This window comes from Hippopotamus amphibius, chromosome 1 (genome assembly GCF_030028045.1).
Source record: "Hippopotamus amphibius kiboko isolate mHipAmp2 chromosome 1, mHipAmp2.hap2, whole genome shotgun sequence".
NCBI classification, from domain to species: Eukaryota; Metazoa; Chordata; class Mammalia; order Artiodactyla; family Hippopotamidae; genus Hippopotamus; species Hippopotamus amphibius.
Genome location: NC_080186.1, coordinates 213,533,438 through 213,550,714, shown reverse-complemented (window position 1 = coordinate 213,550,714; position 17,277 = coordinate 213,533,438). Strand labels below are relative to the sequence as shown.

At 37.9% G+C, this 17,277-nt stretch overlaps 1 protein-coding gene across 3 annotated transcripts; it reads right to left on the bottom strand.

Annotated features, from left to right (window-relative positions):
- Nucleotides 1-1,263: 1,263 nt before the first annotated feature.
- Nucleotides 1,264-15,515, bottom strand: MTX3 (metaxin 3). 3 transcript variants are annotated; one of them, XR_009054467.1, is made up of 10 exons: nt 15,421-15,515; nt 14,845-14,914; nt 14,425-14,501; nt 13,407-13,499; nt 12,710-12,892; nt 12,489-12,565; nt 11,812-11,969; nt 11,333-11,429; nt 10,455-10,543; nt 7,622-7,657 (listed from the first exon to the last, which is right to left on the bottom strand). XR_009054467.1 is itself a non-coding variant. In XM_057740391.1 (9 exons), exons 1-9 carry the CDS (start codon nt 15,499-15,501, stop codon nt 7,547-7,549), a joined length of 939 nt encoding a protein of 312 aa, XP_057596374.1. In that variant the 5' UTR covers nt 15,502-15,515; the 3' UTR covers nt 1,264-7,546. The 3 variants fall into 3 exon arrangements, 2 of the variants coding, with proteins under 2 accessions (XP_057596374.1, XP_057596375.1); XM_057740391.1 differs by lacking the exon at nt 11,333-11,429 and having other exon boundaries at nt 1,264-7,657; XM_057740392.1 differs by lacking the exons at nt 10,455-10,543; nt 11,333-11,429 and having other exon boundaries at nt 1,264-7,657.
- Between the last annotated feature and the right edge of the window lie 1,762 nt (nt 15,516-17,277).

The following is a 17,277-nucleotide window of genomic DNA, read 5'->3' as shown; positions in this document are numbered from 1 at the left end:
CTACTGAGATTCACTTAGGACAAGATTCCAATACTGCAAAACTGAAAAGTTTTCCTACAAATAGCTGCTACTAGTGGCAAAAGAAAAACAGAGCACTGCTTATGTTGCAGCCTACTGTCCACCAAAGGACATCATACTAAACAGTCATTCAGGAGTTTTTGAGCACCTTAAACCGTCCCAGACCAAAGTCAAGCCTCTGAGCTGAGCAACTGAGAACCAAAAATCCTGAAGGTCTTTGTTGAAAGGTTCTTGGCTTTGGGACTCCAAATATCAGTAGTTGTCTTTCCCCAAAAGAATTCTGTTATCCCACCAATACCAACTCTTCTTCCCTGCTCTCTTGCAGAAAGCAGGTGATCATTGTTAACCACATCAATCTACCCGAGGGCATTTCATCTGAAACCCAGAGTTCACATGCAATTAAGATCTGTGTTCCTTGGGGACAGAAGTATCAACAAAGATGCAGCTGGCTTCTCATGTGAAAGAAATACATACCTGAACAGCTCTACTTGGAAGGCTGATGCATTTTACTACACATAAATTACACCTCAATTTAAAAAATTAAAACCTACTAGCAAACACTCATCCCCTCAGGGAACCTGTCCTTACTAGACTAACAGCTCTCACAGGGTTCTCCGCACCACACAACCTACCGCATTAAAAAAAAAAAAAAAAAAAAAAAAGGCAGCAAAAAAATATGAATATCTTCCCCTCTAACTAAAATTGCATTATTTTTCTCAGTGTAGGCCTTCCATCCAATTACATGGAACATCACTGGACTTTCTAGGTGAGCAAAAGAGAAAATTTTAAAGAAACTTCTAGAGCCAAAGGGGTGAACTAACTGTAGCCCTGAAAAGTTGTGTGAGCTATCTGAGGTCACACACATACCATGGCCTAGGGAGCAGCCTCTAGCCTCCTTTAGCTGGAAAGGGCGCAAGTGATCTCAATGCATCCTAGAAAGAATGGACATTTTTTTTTTTTTTTTTTTTTTTGGCACACGGGCTTAGTTGCTCCGCGGCATGTGGGATCTTCTTGGAGCTGGGATTGAACCCGTGACCTCTGCATTGGCAGGCAGATTCTTAACCACTGCGCCACCTAGGAAGCCCAAGAATGGACATTTTAAAAAGAAAGACCCTCTGTCTAGCTTGGTCCCAGCACAGAATTATTTTCAACCACCCTCTTCCCAATGATATATTCACCTCAAGGAATAAATAACATTACACCAGGAATTAATAAACATTCAAGCAACTTGAGATTTTATTGTGAAAATAGCTATTTTGACATTATATCCAGTTTCTCATTTATCAGAATAAATTCTTTACAACACTGATCAGTATCACCACTTCTGGGTATTTATACATGGTCTCTGAGTAAAATACATTCACACTGGGCATGGCTAGAATATTGAAATTATGACCAACAATGCTTATTTTAAGATTGTTTAGTTTATAACAAAACTATAATATTTGTACACTAGAACAGATGTTGCAGATGTTTACCATTCAAAGATAAGCTTGGTGGGACAAAACCAATATGAGTATACATGAATTTCTTACTTGTCTTCTTTGCTATCAGTCTTCCAGAAAGCTAAAGTTACACAACAAACACCTCAAATTTCCACATCGGGATGAACAGAAAAATGGAAAGACATTATTTTCTAGTTTACAAAATAAAACATCAAGTCAGAAGAAGAATAAAGCTCATCTTTATGCAATTAACATAAAAGCTTGAGTACACCCGACCTTCTCCAAGAAATAAAGACGCCAGTGCTGCGAGAGAGGCAGCCAACAGGCCAAAGAATAAATGGCCAGCACAGCCTTCTCTACAGTGCATGACTCGCTCAAGACTGATGCAAACTCTGGCAAGTCAATTTTTCTAGACTTCCAAGGATCTGGGATATGTAAACTCAATGATTAAAAGGCATTTCTCTGAATCTCCATGAGGAAATCTAAAGAATCAGAGCAAAGATCCAACTGCTCTGCACGTGGCTAGATGTTCACCATTACATCACAACTCAAGGCCAGAAGTAAGCTTTCTATCAAATACACACCCAAGGCATGCCGTTCCAAATATGCAACCACAGACACTACAGAACACAAACAAAGAGCATCCTTATGCCTGATGAGTGAACTGGTTTTATACTTTGAAATGAAATCAGACATACTTAGTCCTCTGAAATTAGAAGGTCTAGTGAGGCTTAAATTTGGGGGCATACAGAAATTGCTGAGAATAAAAACTGTAAACCCCCACCCTAGAAAATGAATACACAAACATACAATCCTTATTTAGACCATGTCTTCAGTAATAGAACTTGAAAATATTAAACTTTCTTTGCTTTTCTCACTGAAGCAACTGCACACTTTCTATGACACTATGTGTGTACGCACATAATAAATAGCTTGTATGTGACTTTAATGTTATAAATACTCACTACCTTTTTGGTACTTTTAAAGCACAGCGCAGCCAAAAACAGTTTGGAAATTTGTTCTGGAACTCCACGTTGGTTCCTTCTGTCTCACAGATGCCTAAGAAGTGGTTAGTCCTCTGAAACCACGAGTTCACACCCTGTACAGCTGTTCCAAGCCAACTGAGATTTTAAGGAAAGCAGCTGGATTGACCAAGGGTCTCACATGTGCCTAAATAACCAACCACAGCCACTCCTCAGTCAACTCCATGGTCCAAGGGAGTCCTAACCTGTCTCTTCCCATTTTATCACCACTCACTAGAGGGAGAGCCAACAACTGGAAACCTTTGCAATGAGTACAAACAAGCAGAAACACTCTTAGGGCAGCATTTCCCTAAGTGTATTTCTCAGAACACAAATCCCACATGACACCTACTTTAAAAATAAAAAATCCACATAAAAATAAATTAGGGAAAGTGTATAAAATACAGGCCCTTCTTGGAGTCTGAAACCACCAATGGCATATCTAAGGTTCAGAGACGCCTACAGTAACTTACCCAGCATTTCCCAAACCTAATTGGCCAAAGAACCCTCTATTCATATAATAACAATATATTCTACCAAAATATATCTTGAACTGCTTTTCCAAAGAACTAAAATATAGTTTAAAAATATCGTACAATAAATTTCAAATTAATAATAATGAGGATGTAAAAAGACTTATTTTCCTGAATTTTTTTTAAAGGAACTACTTTGCTCTGAATATTCTTTTATCATAACATTCCACTCTCTGTTTACAAACATCCAACTCAAAGGTACTCTTTCTTATATCATTGTTCAAGAATGTTAATTCTAATCAGTAATCATTGGCCTCCTCATCTGGAACAAATAATTTTTTTTGTATGCTCTTTCATTCCATGAATACCTCTCCACCGCAATCACAATAATTTTAAGTCTAGGGCAGGTAACCTGGGCTTCTAGCAAACATTATATCCCAACAAGAGTTTTGGGCTAAATAATTTTACAAACCCTTAAAAAAAAAAAAAAAACGCGAATCACTCCATCTTTATATCTCTATGAAAATCAACATTTTGAAGATCTAATGAAACTTCAATTAAACCTCTGAGACTAGGATTACTGACCTTTGATTCCTGTCACTAACAACAAATTTCTTAATAATCTAATAATTTCTTAGGAAATATGAAAACACTGAAAAGTATCTGTAAATTCCACAGAGCTGAACAAGAAAAAAGGCAAAAGATAATTCTAAATACATGAACAAAAGACCATCATTACAACCCAAATATACTATGTGGCTCTGCTCAGGACTTCAATTATATAAACAACTAAACCAAAACAAAGTCAATCACCAAATCCTTGTGAACTTAAAACGAAAAGCACACAGACACACTACACTTTGCTCATCAAAGCATGGTCCTAGTGTAGTTAGAGAGAGAACACTTGCAAAACAAAGGAGGATTACCACATGGGACACCGAGGAGCTTTTTTCAAAATACCTTATCCTCATAAGTAAACCCAGGTACCACAGGAAGAAAAGATATAATTACAAACATAAAATCATAGAATTTTTAATATCCTAGGGAAAAGGGTTCTTGGTTTTAGGTTGTTGGTTGGTTTTCCTTTGCTGATAAGGCAAAACAGATCTTTAGATAATCATTTGTTATAAACCTGAGTTGTTTTTTCCTTTAAACTCAAGAATGAAATAAATTATATATTTATATTATGCATTTACTCATCTGGAACTGAATACTGAATACTATGTTTGAAGCATTAAATTTTAAATCACAGTTTATCTTGATGATAAATGTACTCTATTGAATTTATTTTTAAAACCCTTTTATTTTGAAATAATTATAGACTCATAAAAAGAAATCGCAAAAACAGTACAGAGAGATCCTATGTAATCATCCCTCAGCTTCTTGTCTTTACATTTAAGCATTTATATTTTTGTTTCAGAGGGATACAGTTTTTGACAGTTCATGAAAAAATAAAGTTTATAAAAAAATCTAATAACCTGGTAAATATCTAATCCTGGAAGAGGCTCTAAGAAAACATACTACTGACTTCAAATACCACTTTTATTACATGATACTATCTTTAAAAATTGGTTTTCTGAGATACTATCACTGTTACCAATTTCTGCCTCTTTCAATATCTAGTTTTTTTCCATTTTTGCATACTTCTAAAAATTATAACTTAGCTCTGATTGAAATAAGCTTCCCCATTCCTTGAAGTTAATACATCTAGCCACATTAAATGAATAGAAATTACAAGTGGAAAACAAAATGCTTTGGATTTAATGTAAAATCTCTAATCCTCTAGCACTCAACAAATAAAACAATAAAACACATCTAGGTTGAAATTTGATTTGTTTGTCGGTGCCAATATCTTAGGGGGAAAAAACACTGGGTAGAAATGACTATTCTTTAAGGTCTTTTACAGTTTCTTTGGTGTTATGAGAATGGTCAGTCTTATGGATAACTGATGACAGTTTCTTGATGAAAGATCTTTATCTTATGGGAATAATCTGACCAATTTCCTCATCCTATACTACCAAGAAACACAAACACAAACAGCTCCTTTTATCATATCATCCTCCACCATTACTTCCAAAACAAAGTGGCTCACAGTATTTTAAGACTGTGCACCCTTTATCTCAGCAAACTCAAACTTTATCTAAAGCGTATTCCGACAGGTTGATCACAAGCTCTCTGCCGAGTCTGCAAAGTGGTTCCTTTCCAAGAGCTTCCTATATGTGTGGCTGATCCCTGGAGTGGTTTGTGCTCAGTGATAGCTTCCTAGCATCTCATTAGCTTATACCAAAAAAGTTCAACTAAGTAACCCAAAATATAAATTCTCACTTATCTAAATCATATTTTTGCATCTTAGGAAAGATAGTCTGGAAGCATCATGGTCTATATAGCATACAGCTAAAGGCAGTTCAAAGCAGGAATGACCAAAAGGAAATAAATCATATTTACAGCCGTCTTTTCTACTAAAAAAGGATAAATACTTATTATTCTAGAATGATATCCTTTGACTACACTTTCAACACATCAAACATTACAGTATGCTTATTGGCTGCATCTTTGTGTCAGAAGAACACGATATCCCACATTCTTATAAAATGTAAACACATTCTTATTCACGGACATTAGTAGCTTTATTGATAAAAACTCTACATAATCCTGTATTATCCTTTGACTTTGCCTATGGAGAAATCTGGAGTTAAATTTACCATTCAATTTTAGAATCTGTTAGGGTTAGTACAGTTCTTTCTCCTACAAATTTTTTATTTTTCCAAAAACTAATTCTAATTGTCCTGTTTTTACACGTTTGACAATTGTCACTTAAACTGCTTTTTGAAGATTTTTATAGAAATCATAATTGAAAGTGACTAACCCTGACGAAAGCATAAAGAGATGTCTGATTAATGGGCTAACCACTCTTCTCCAATATACATCAATCCTAGAGGACAATAAAGTCCTACGGCCATGATTTCCAACATAGAATATTCATACAGATTTCTGATTGCTGGAATCTAACAGAAGACTAACGCATAACACACACACACACACACTCATTCTCTCTCTTTTTCTCTCTCTCCCCCACCTATTGCAGAAGTGATCTGAAGCTCATTGGTTACTTTCTCTCAATGCATCCAAACAGATGAACAAAACTTTGAAGACTACCTTCTCATTAAAACTTTCAAGAAAAAATATTTACAATGACTTAAAGACTCCTGTAAAAATAGCTACCTAAATACAGAACAAATTGAGAGGATGCAGGTCAAACACAGCTGAGCTCCACTCAGCTTAAATTAGACGAGTCTCTTGACTCCAAAGCTGTTTTCCTAACATGGGGGTTTCTGCAGGATGTGATAAGATTTGCTGAGCACCATAGTAATCTTTTAAGACACTAATCAAAAACATGGTCCTATATTTAAAAAACCCCAGAAGTGGTTTTAGGATGGCAGAAGCACCTCAGCCACTAAAATAAGCAAGATTCTAAGTAAAATTACACGCACAGCAAATCTTTTAACAGTTCAGCAACCAATAAACAGAAAATGTTCTTCAAAATCTGCTATTTCTGATTAGTCCATTGAATCCTTCAATTGCAGTTAAACACTATGGAAAATAATCAGTTGTCATAAAGCTTTTGACTACATGATATGTTTCTTAGGAAAGAACACTGGTCTGAGCCAATGAAACATGGTGAACTTGGACCAGGTACACAGTAGGTACTTCTAGTTCTCTGGCGGTGGGCTCCTCCTGAGTAGTGTCTGACAACTGAGCAAGTGTCAGTTAAGACTTTACAGCCTGGCTTAATAACGATACTAACACATTCAGCTCTCCTGAAATCAACCCAAGAAAGATGACTAGAGTTAAAGATGTACTATGAATACACAGGTCTAAAGCTCCAATAATTAAAACAGCCCTCGCTAACCTATATTGAACACATCAGCAAATACTGTTATATTGAAGTGCATATACTCAGACAAATATCATATGTAACCACCTTTAATATTTATATATATGGTACTAATTCCCCCAAACATTAGACTTATGAGAGCATAATTAAAAAACACATTCCTCGTTGCTTTTTAAAGTTAAATACAGGCTTTTCTATTGAAGTAAATAGAATGTTAGAATAATATATTTTTCCTAATGTCTAAAATAGGCATCAGATTTCTAAACAGAAGAAAAAAGGCCTCAGCCAAAAAGCCACATATTAGATATTCAGACTGGTCTAAGGATACTAAATTAATAAATTAACTTGAATAAATTAAGAGTGCACATTCAGAATAGAAGTGTAGCTTTGGGCCAGCAACATGTGAACCAAAGGCAAAAATCTGCCAAGGTTAAGGCAGGTTTCTTATTTACAGTACAATGTGTTTTCTTTTCTCCCCAGGTTCATTTAGCATTCATGTTGATGTTATTTAAAGTGCATTGCGAAGCTAAAACACAAGCTTCCTAACTAAAAAAAATTGCTGTCATAGAAAGTCTCTTTTGTTTTAGAGTCTTCCTTATACCTATTTATGGTATTTTCTTTTTGCCTTCACAAACTTTGTGTAAGAGATTACTGTAACAATTATATGACTTTGGACACAAAGCATGATGACTGTCAGGGTGATAGCCGTTGTAAGGAATTGCTTTCTTCTTCTGCTGGAGTCAACTTAAGTGTTGGCAGTTTCCGAGGAGGAAGCTGAGGGCTTTGGCGAAGATTGTCATCCATCTGTGGAAAGTACAAAAGGTACATCTGACAAATGGCTATGGCACCACTTATATAGACTGTGGCCTCCCCATCCAAACTTACAGCCTAGAACAGTACAGAACCTTATGTTTCTAGGACTGCTAGAGAAACCTTTTTCTTGCAAATAATCTCTCAAGAATTCTAAACATCATACCTAAATACTGGCTGACTCAGTATATGTATAAAAGCAATATGGCTCCTCCCTGATGACTTCACAAAATTACAGTAATTTCACAAAATGAACAGTCTACTGAACTCAACCACAGCACAACTTGGTTTCAGAGATCTTCCAATATTAAGTGTAAAAGCAATATTTCTGTTACACTGCTCGCCACAGTTTACATAGCATGTTCTCATTTGATCTTCCCAATGAAATTGTATAGGAAAAAAAAGGCAGAAACAATCATTCCCTATTTTACAGGTTAGCAAAATGAAGCTCAGAAAGGTTACCAGATTTGCATTAGCTTGCAAAGGTAGCATCAGAGCTGAAATGTGAACCCAGGTCTTCTTATTCTAACACTATTTTTCTTTCAACTATACCTCATTGCCTCAATAAAAATAACCTGTACTCCACTCAAAAAGATCACCTCGTTTAGGCTGTGAGTATTTAGACCAAGGGAAACTAGGAAAAGAGACAGAAGGATAAACTCTTTAGACCTAATTCAGAGGCACTGCAAACACTGGATCAGTTCTAAGTCTGCTCCAGAGAAACACATTAATATGGAGCATATTTAGAAAATGTCCAAGAGTTTCAGACTTACCCTAAGGAGTACATTAGCATCCCTGGAAACACTAGGAGAGGGGTTACTTAGAACTGAGTCAGACCTTAGAAAACTACCTTTAACCAGGGTACCCCAAAACCAGAGTGCAAGGTCCTGGTGTTAAGCTGCTTCATAAAAGACTTGCAAGCAGCTGCCATCAACAACCCCAAACCAATAGAATATAGCATCTTATCACCTATTTGATAGGCAGGCGTTTTTAGAGTTTTCAATACATGCAGCACAAAACTCTCCCTTATCTTCCCAAGATGCTTTTACAAAGCACAGAGGATATTTCAGCAGAGGTACATAGGGTTTATAATAAAAGGAAAAGAATGAAAGATTAACTTTTAATTTTCCAATGGAAAAAGTACTCCCAGTGACCTACTTCAATCTATTGTGTTAAGATGTCTTTTTTTTTTCCTTGCAAGAACCAAGTTCCTCAAACATAACTTTCTTTTTTTAAGCTCTAGATTTTCTGTCTAAATGGTGAACCGTCGTAGCCAATAGAATTTGTTGTTATGTCTTGTAGCAAACAGTGAACTGTACTGAAGAGCAGATGGGAAGTGGGGTGAGGAGAGGTGCTGATAGAGGGTGAGGAAGCTCTCATATACTGATAATGCCAAGATGGAACTGTAAAAAGTGGTGGCAGGGGCTCTTGGTTTCACTTTTTACATGTGTAGGTATTTCATGGTTCCCTTCACATGTCTGTAATGAATTTGCCACAGATAGAAATGGAAACTATACTGGATAGCTTTCATCTAGCAAAAAAGTATCTAACACAATCTGAGTAATCTTTCCATTATCCACATTTAACTCAGTGTATTTCCTCCCATGAGGTTTACTGGGTTAGGCTAACAATTAAGACAAATTGGCTTTCATTCAGTTTACCCAAACTTTAATAAGAGATACATACAATACCATAAAAAGAAATAAAATGGTCATTCCAGAGAGTGGCAGTTATAAACCTGGTTATTACTACCAGTAGTAATGGATACATAATTTCATTCACAAGTTAGATAGCTGACTAACTGCAAAACCCATGCTGGAATCCAATTTCTAGGGTTCAGATTCCCTCTCTACCTCTTGCCAGCTGAATGACCTTGGGCAGGTGATGTTATAAGCTACTCTTGAAGCTTCCGTATCTCATCTGTCAAATGCGAATGACAGAGCACCTGCACACACAGAGCTGCTGTGAGGATTAAATGAGATAACAGTGCCTGTTACTCAATCCCCCAAAACCTCTAGCCAGTGTTATTAGGCCACAATGACCCATTAGTTTGTGAAAGAATGAAGCATTAGCCATGTGTATAAGAAAAAAGCAAGTTTATCAAACACCTGAGGAAAAAATGCATAACTCTTGTATTTTTCCAATTAGAATCACCCTTGAAATTTCCATTCAAGGGTGGGCTCCCTCCCCTACCCAATTCCTCAATATCTCTCTCAACAAATGCATACTCCCTAAGTGGCAAAATACCCACACTGGCAAAAAAAAAAAAAAAAAAAAAAACTGTAGACAACATTTAGAACAGAAGATAGGAAGGAGACAAAATAAACCCATTTATGTGGAAGAAAGAAAAAGACACCATAGTGCTATTAGCAAGAAAGGATAAGCACAGGTGCTTACAATCTCAAGAAACGTTAACCCTCAGAGAAAGAAGCAGACAAGCAAGAAGTGTTTTTTTGTCTCTCCCTCCCTCCCTCTCCGCCCCCCCACCCCCTCAATTTGAAGCCAGGTTTTTGGGTCTCCTAACTTGAAAAGTACTACCAGTTGTGTGGTAAAAGTAAACCCAATAGCATTACCAGATCTTTCCCCAAAGCACTCAGGCCATTACTGGCTTCAAAACACTGTATTTTGTACAGCTTTAGTAAATGTATATTTAAACAGCTTTATGAAAAAATAAACTTAAAAAAAAAACCCAAAAAACTAAAAGGGTAAAGTTAATGCATAACCCAAATTACAATCTTAACTGCAGAAAGGAAAATACTAAACTACTACAAAATAACGAAGTAAACTTGACCTTTTCAATCAAGTTGGATTCCTTATTTACAAGTTGTGTGAGTTTCTGCAGATTTGCATCTACCGTTTCTTGTCCAGAAGGAGAGATGCCTAAGAAGCCAGAAGAGAAATCAGAGGAAATTTTGAAAGCCTTACAAGCTGTTTCGACTCAAAGCATATTGAGTCTATCCACCCTCCTAAGTGCCCCGTCGTCCGCCCCACCCCGCGAAAAAGGCAAAGTGAAAAACCATTCTGGGTTCGAAGGCAAACTTAAGACTCCAAAACCAAACCCTAAGCCAAAGGACTAAATTTGTCCTTAAGGAGACCCTGTTAGCCGAGCACTATGCAGACAGCCAAGGTAATTAGTAAGAGCACAGCAATCCTCATTTCCTTCTCAAATCTGATGTGTACCTTTTCCCCACCCATTTCAAATAGGTCTTTAGCTACAGCTACTTGAACAGCTTTCTAAGACCCAAACAGCTACCCACCACGCATCCAAAGTACTTGGAGGAACTTAAAAAATACAGATTCCTGGGATCCATCCTTAACGGATTCTAATTCAGTGAATCTCACATAGCACCCAAGACTTTGTATTTGTTCTGTAATCAGGTTTGCTAACCACTGCTCCCAAGTAACAAGGTTGAAAATTATGCAGTTTCATGACCCCCAAACTACTAACCCCTCCCTTGTTATATACAAGTGTATTATGTACAAAACACATATCCCACTATAAAAAATAAACTGTCCCTAAGCCAACGATCCTTATGACTTCTATTTCTTAAAAGGACAATTTTTGCCAACTCTCCCCATACAAATTTAGTGTCCCAATCACTTAAGCACAAGGCTCCACACTCCCAAAGACTCAGAGCCTAAGTCACAGGTGCCCTCTATTTACTATACCTCCAGTCTGATGCAATCAGTTTTCAAGTAGTGGAATCATGGGATTGTACCTCACCAAAATCAATCTGCTGCTCATTTCTGTTCACGCAGGAAAGTGCTAGAAGCAACATTTAAAGTAATTGCCCATTTGCATTAGGATAAATGCTGTCTTTCAGCAGGGACATAATAAATACCTGTGGTTAACTTTTAGAAGAAAATGACCCACTTCAAAGGGGCAATATTTATAGGACAAGAAGCAAGAACTGTATAAAATCCAGAACAGACAAAAGGCAAATATATATTTCTCTATTTAATGAAGAACTAACACATGTGAAAAAAAAAATAGTTGGAAAAATGCAACTTTTTGAAGTTCTATAAACCAGCATTTAAAGACAATATACAAACTTCTTTAATAAGTAATGAATTTGGCTTATATATCCTTCAGAGAATATACAAATATTCTATGCAAACAAAGATTAGCTGACGAGGAACCAGCTTACCTCCAAGACTAAGCCTAAAGTAACTGTTTAGGATGTCATCACAAAAGCGACACAGGTTGGAGAGCTGTTTCAAATGTTCTTGTAAGTGAACTTTAGGAAAGCGTACTTTATAAAGAGGTGCGAGGAAACCAAACACATAGGCATCCAAAGTAGAAGGCCTAAAAATAAATTAAGGATTTTTAAAAAGCACGTAAGAAAATACTAATTTGGGATTACGTTAAAAAAAAAAAAACACTTTTTCTCAAAAACATTTGTCAATTCTGAAGTATACAATACAGTCTTTTAAAAGGTCTACTACCCATTCTGGCTTATAAAAGCAATGTAACTAGGGTTTTATTCATTAGTAGTTTTTTAAAAATACTCTACCCTATTCATTTAGAAGAAAATTAAGTTGTAAATTAAAGATTCCTTTTTACTCACAAGTATAACACAGAGACTGGAGACAGGGTGGGAATAGTCTTAGAAGTTTCAAATTCACATATGCAGCAATATTAAGTCAATGTTAGATTACCCCAACAGAAAAAGTTTCCTATAGTAAAAACCCATTAAATATCTTAAGTGAAAAACTCATTGGGGGGTGGGGTGGGAGGACCAGGCAAGGGTACTTGCTTTAAATAACTGCTCGTTGAATGTATGTAAACAAAACATCAAAATGGTTTTTAAGGGAATGCACTCACGTATCTCCAAAGAAAAACTGAGATGATCCCAATCTGTTTGACAGAAGATTTAGGCACTCCTTGGCATCTCTGTATATCTAATAAGGATGAAATTACATCTCAAAGGTAGAAAAGATGCTCAAGAACTCCTTTTCAGGCTGGCATCTATAGGTAAGTTCATCCCTGCTCTTTCTCTTGTCCCTCCTCTTGTTACCTTTCTCTGAAGGTAATCCCGACCATACCTGAGCTTCTACTTCTCGGAGATGGTAGAGGGGAGGCTGTCCCCTGGTCAGGAGAATCCTATTCAGTGCTCCCTTAGACATTCTTCCAGGCAGGATCAAACTCAAGGGAAAAGGCATTCGTGAAGCAAACCATGGCTTTGTCACAGTAAAGTAATTGTCACTCTCAACCCAGAATGTGTGAAGCTGCAAAAAGAGGGAAAAAACACTACAAGGATATTCTTCTATTAAAAGAAAGATTACTCAACTGATGTGAAAGTTTTTCTTAAATATCTCTGAATGAAGACGACCTCAAAAGATTTTCTAGTTAGGATGACTCAAGGATAAATCAAGATTTTTAAACATGTAAGTTGTTGATTGCTCTATCCCAAGCACCCAGAATAAGGCCTGGAACATAGTAGGTGCTTGATGAATATTTGTTGAATGAATGAATTACAGTTGGCCCAATTCTATACATGCACAAACTCTAATCTTTCACAGAGAATTTTTATTTTCAAGATGATAGTATCTTTCACTTTGTTGTTTCATATACTAGTTGAATGACTAACAGAATCAACCCAGTTTTGCAGTTATGTGAAAAAATCAAGACTGATATATAAATGAAATTTCCTCTCAAGCCTTTTCCATTATTTTTCTTCTAAACAGACTAAATACATTTTCATTAGGTCACTAAAATACTGTAATATTCACCAATGCTCACCACTGCAGGAAGAAGCTTTTCTTCGAGGAGAGCAATGTAAGCTAGTGTATCTGCCCCTTGTTTTGCTGAGAGTTCATAATCGGCATTATATTTCTATTAAAAAAGATAAAACCAAAAACCTCATAAGTCAAGAACATCCCAAAATAGTGAAGCTAAATAAATTAGGACTCCTATTCTTCCTCAAAAATGGCGAACATATTAAAAGGGGAAAAGAAAAATACAAATTCAGTGACAAATGCTGCTTAATGCAAATAAAGTTTTTAGCACAGCATCGTGCACACAGTAAGCTCAATAAATATTAGTTTCAGGTGTTTTTTTATTATTAACTATTATTTCAAGGATTGTTAGTGACCTAGTTTAGTTTAGTGTATGGCATATAGTACAAACTTAATAGAAGCTATTATTATTTTTGTTAACAATAAGGAAAAAGTTCTAATTAGTTGCACTTTCCCCATGAAAAGAAAAAAGAAAAACATCCATTTAGAAAAGTTCTAAATTTTGTTGACAAAGGACTTCTTTTCTTTAAATTATTGGCAAAACCAATAACTTTTGCATTTATATAAATTGTTACAGTTTAAACATTTTAAATATATAAATCTTGGCATGTTCAGATATTCTGGATACATTATTTCATGAAACATTTAACTGCAACTATTAGTTTAAAAAATAAAGAGTTGCTAGTTGACCTCACACGAAGCACAAAATGTGTAGCGATTATGGAACTAAATTTACAATCATATCAATAAGTATAATAGTGAAAATGGCTAAATTGAATGTACTTATACCTAAACTTCAATAAAAACCAAGCAAAGTGCATGAAAACATAAACTGACTAAAACTCACTATATGGCTTTCGAATCACAGTACAACTCATGATTTAGAACAGTGACTCTCAAATCTATTTTTATATCAAACCCTATGTATCTCCAAGAAAGAATTCTAAAAAATATTTTTAATATATTTTCTTTTAAAGTAATTTGCAGAGATCAAGACTACTTCTTCAAAAGGAACCACCCACCTGTTTTCTTAAAAAGTTTAGTATTTTTGCCGGCTGAGTAACAATATTGTCTTCAGTTGTCAAAATTGGTACATCTCCTATAATCAAAAAACAGTTTACATACAAGGAAGAATTTAGATTTCCTCTGAAGAGATTCCAATACCCTAAAAACTATACAATCACATTTGGAGAAGGAAAAAATAAGTCATCTTAGGTTTTTGCAACTTCACACACACACATAGTTTTGGAGAGCATTTTCATTTCTCATAATTTCCACTGATTTGGCTTGTCCTTTGAAATATTACTCAGAATGATCAAAACATAAGCAACACACAGCCAAGGTCATGGGAAGAACTAAAACCCCAAGGTACTCCATGGCTACATGCCTTCCAGCTTTAAATGAGAAGGGCAGAAAGGAGTGTTTAAAAGTTTACACTGTACCTCTTGAACCTCTCCAGGTGTTATCTATGACATTGACTTTCAGGGGTGCACCAGAAAATTTGGCGTAAGCCTGAAAGAGAGTTTGCAATAAAACATTTTAGACTGAGTACGTAATGCAAATCTGCAGAGCAGCTTTACTTCAAAGCCGGGTCCCCATAAGACAGAAACGCCTGACTCGGGGGCTGCGTTCCTCCCCCGACTTCTGGCCGGGCTTGCGCACTACCAGGATTTCGGGGGCTTTTTTCCCCTAAAACGTTCGGGGGATGCAGAGCGGGGAGCGCGCGCTTAAGGTTTTGGGCTTTCATTCCACCGCCCAGACAGCTTTGCAAGGCTGAGAAAACTCGGAGCCAAGCGGAGAAGCCATGACTTCCCCTCCAGGCTTCGGCGGGGTCACAGGCTAGGCTGTAACTCTTGGGACGGGAGGGAGCCCAGGGCGGTGCAGCGAGCAGCGCCCCGGCCGGCTTGGGCCCGAGTGCTACTGGAACCACCTCCAGCCGCCGAGATCCGGCCCAGCCAGCCTCGCGCCTCTGGCCCCGCCCCTTCTTTCCCGCGCCCTGGCCCGCGAGGCGGCCTCACCATCACCACCAGGGACTCGCTGTGCACCGACGGGAGCCCCCAGCCGCCTCCCCAGCAACTGAGCTCCAAGGGGGCCGCCATGTTGCCGGGGCCGACCTTTGCTACCCCGGAAGTACTTTTGCCGCCGACTTTCCGGCACGCGGAAACGCGGGGGCGGGGCGAGGGGGAGGGAAGGGTACTTTGGGTGAGAGAGATGTGGAAGGGACCGCTGAAGGGGTTAACAGCACGCTTAGAATCAGCTTGGCTTGGGGGTTAAGAGTCCTGGGCGATAAGTCAGACAACCAGCCAGGAATTCCTCAAATGCTTATTGGATGCCTAATGTGGTCCGAACCCTTTGACCATTACTACCCTGGGCCTAAACTAACCCTTTTGTAACCCAGGCATGATAGTTTATTCACAAGATTTTTGTGTTTAAAATTATGACATGGGGGTAAAGAACTGGGCATATAGAAGATAGTCTGTAATTGTTTGACCCCCTTTCCCCATATATTTGGCTTCTGCTTTTTGCTGCTCTCAATCTCAGTCCCCTTCGTATTTACTTGTTACACTCTTCCTAAAAGTAAGTTTCCTGAAGTTTGTCAAGTGATTTCTGCCGTTCTTCAGTCCGGAATATCTTTCTTCCCTGGCACTGCTCCCTCAAAAAAGAGCTTCACTGTCACCTCCCTGGGACAGTTTTCCAAAATTAGGAACTTCTGGATTCCTGCAGTGTCTTGTACTGTACTTGAGTTGTAGCTTCCATCTGATACAAACCTTTTGCCTTTCAGAGTACTGGGAGTTCTTTGTACAGTTCTATGTACTGGCTTCAGAGATATAAGACCTCAACAGTCACACAGGGCTTTGTACTTAGAAGAGCCCACACTTGCCTTTTTGTCCTCGTGTTGTTGCAGGAAGGGACACCCTTTCCAGGGCCCCAGAGTGGGCTCTTGTCTAACATTCTGAAATGATTTGTCCAAGGAGACACACGTGCTGACAAAGGAATAGACTTTATTGGGAAGGGGCACCTGGACATAGAGTAGGAGGGTAAGGGAACCCAGAGGGACTCCTGCATGTGACTCGCAGTGTCGGGTTTATGGTGATGGGATCAGTTTCCGGGTTGTCTCTGGCTAATCTTTCTGACTCAGGGTGCTTTCTGGTGTGTGCAACTGCTCAGCCAAGGTAGATTCCATGGAGAAGAATTCTGGGAGGTTGGTAGGATATATGGCCTGGTGTCTCTTCTCTCCTTTTGACCTTTCCTGTATTCTTCCAGTTGCTGGTTGCTTGCTAGTTCCATGTTCCTTACCAGGATCTCCTGTAGTAAAATAACTCATGCAAATTGTTACTGTCTGTGCCTGGCCAGGACAGGCAGTTTCAGTCAGTGTTTCTTCTAACAGTGTCATTGTCTTGAAATTCTTAATAAGTTTTGAACAAAGGGCCCTGAATTTTTAATTTCAGTTAGGCCCTGCAAATCATGTCACCAGTCATGTCAGTGGGCCTAGAGGGCATGAACTACATGTTTCTTGAACATCAAACTGACAATTCCTCAGAAAAACTGAGGAAAAAGAGGAAAGGTAGGCCTTGGGAATGCCATGATTGTAACATGCTCTCTGAGTCTTGAGATTAGGACTTGGGTGCCAGGTTTCTTTCTAGAAGTCACAGTAGACTTTCTGGGATGCCCTCCCAGTGATTCCTCTGAGTTCTTCCTTTCCTGTGCCCCTGAGATGGTTGGGTCCTTTTAGACAACTGAAAACTCAAAAGAAATCTCTGCAAATTTTCATAAAATTACAACTCAACAAGTAATTGCTAAGCACTCCCTTACTGTTTACAGAGCCATCTAAATTACAGTATGAATCTGCTAAAGTCCTTTTTCATGTTTCAAAG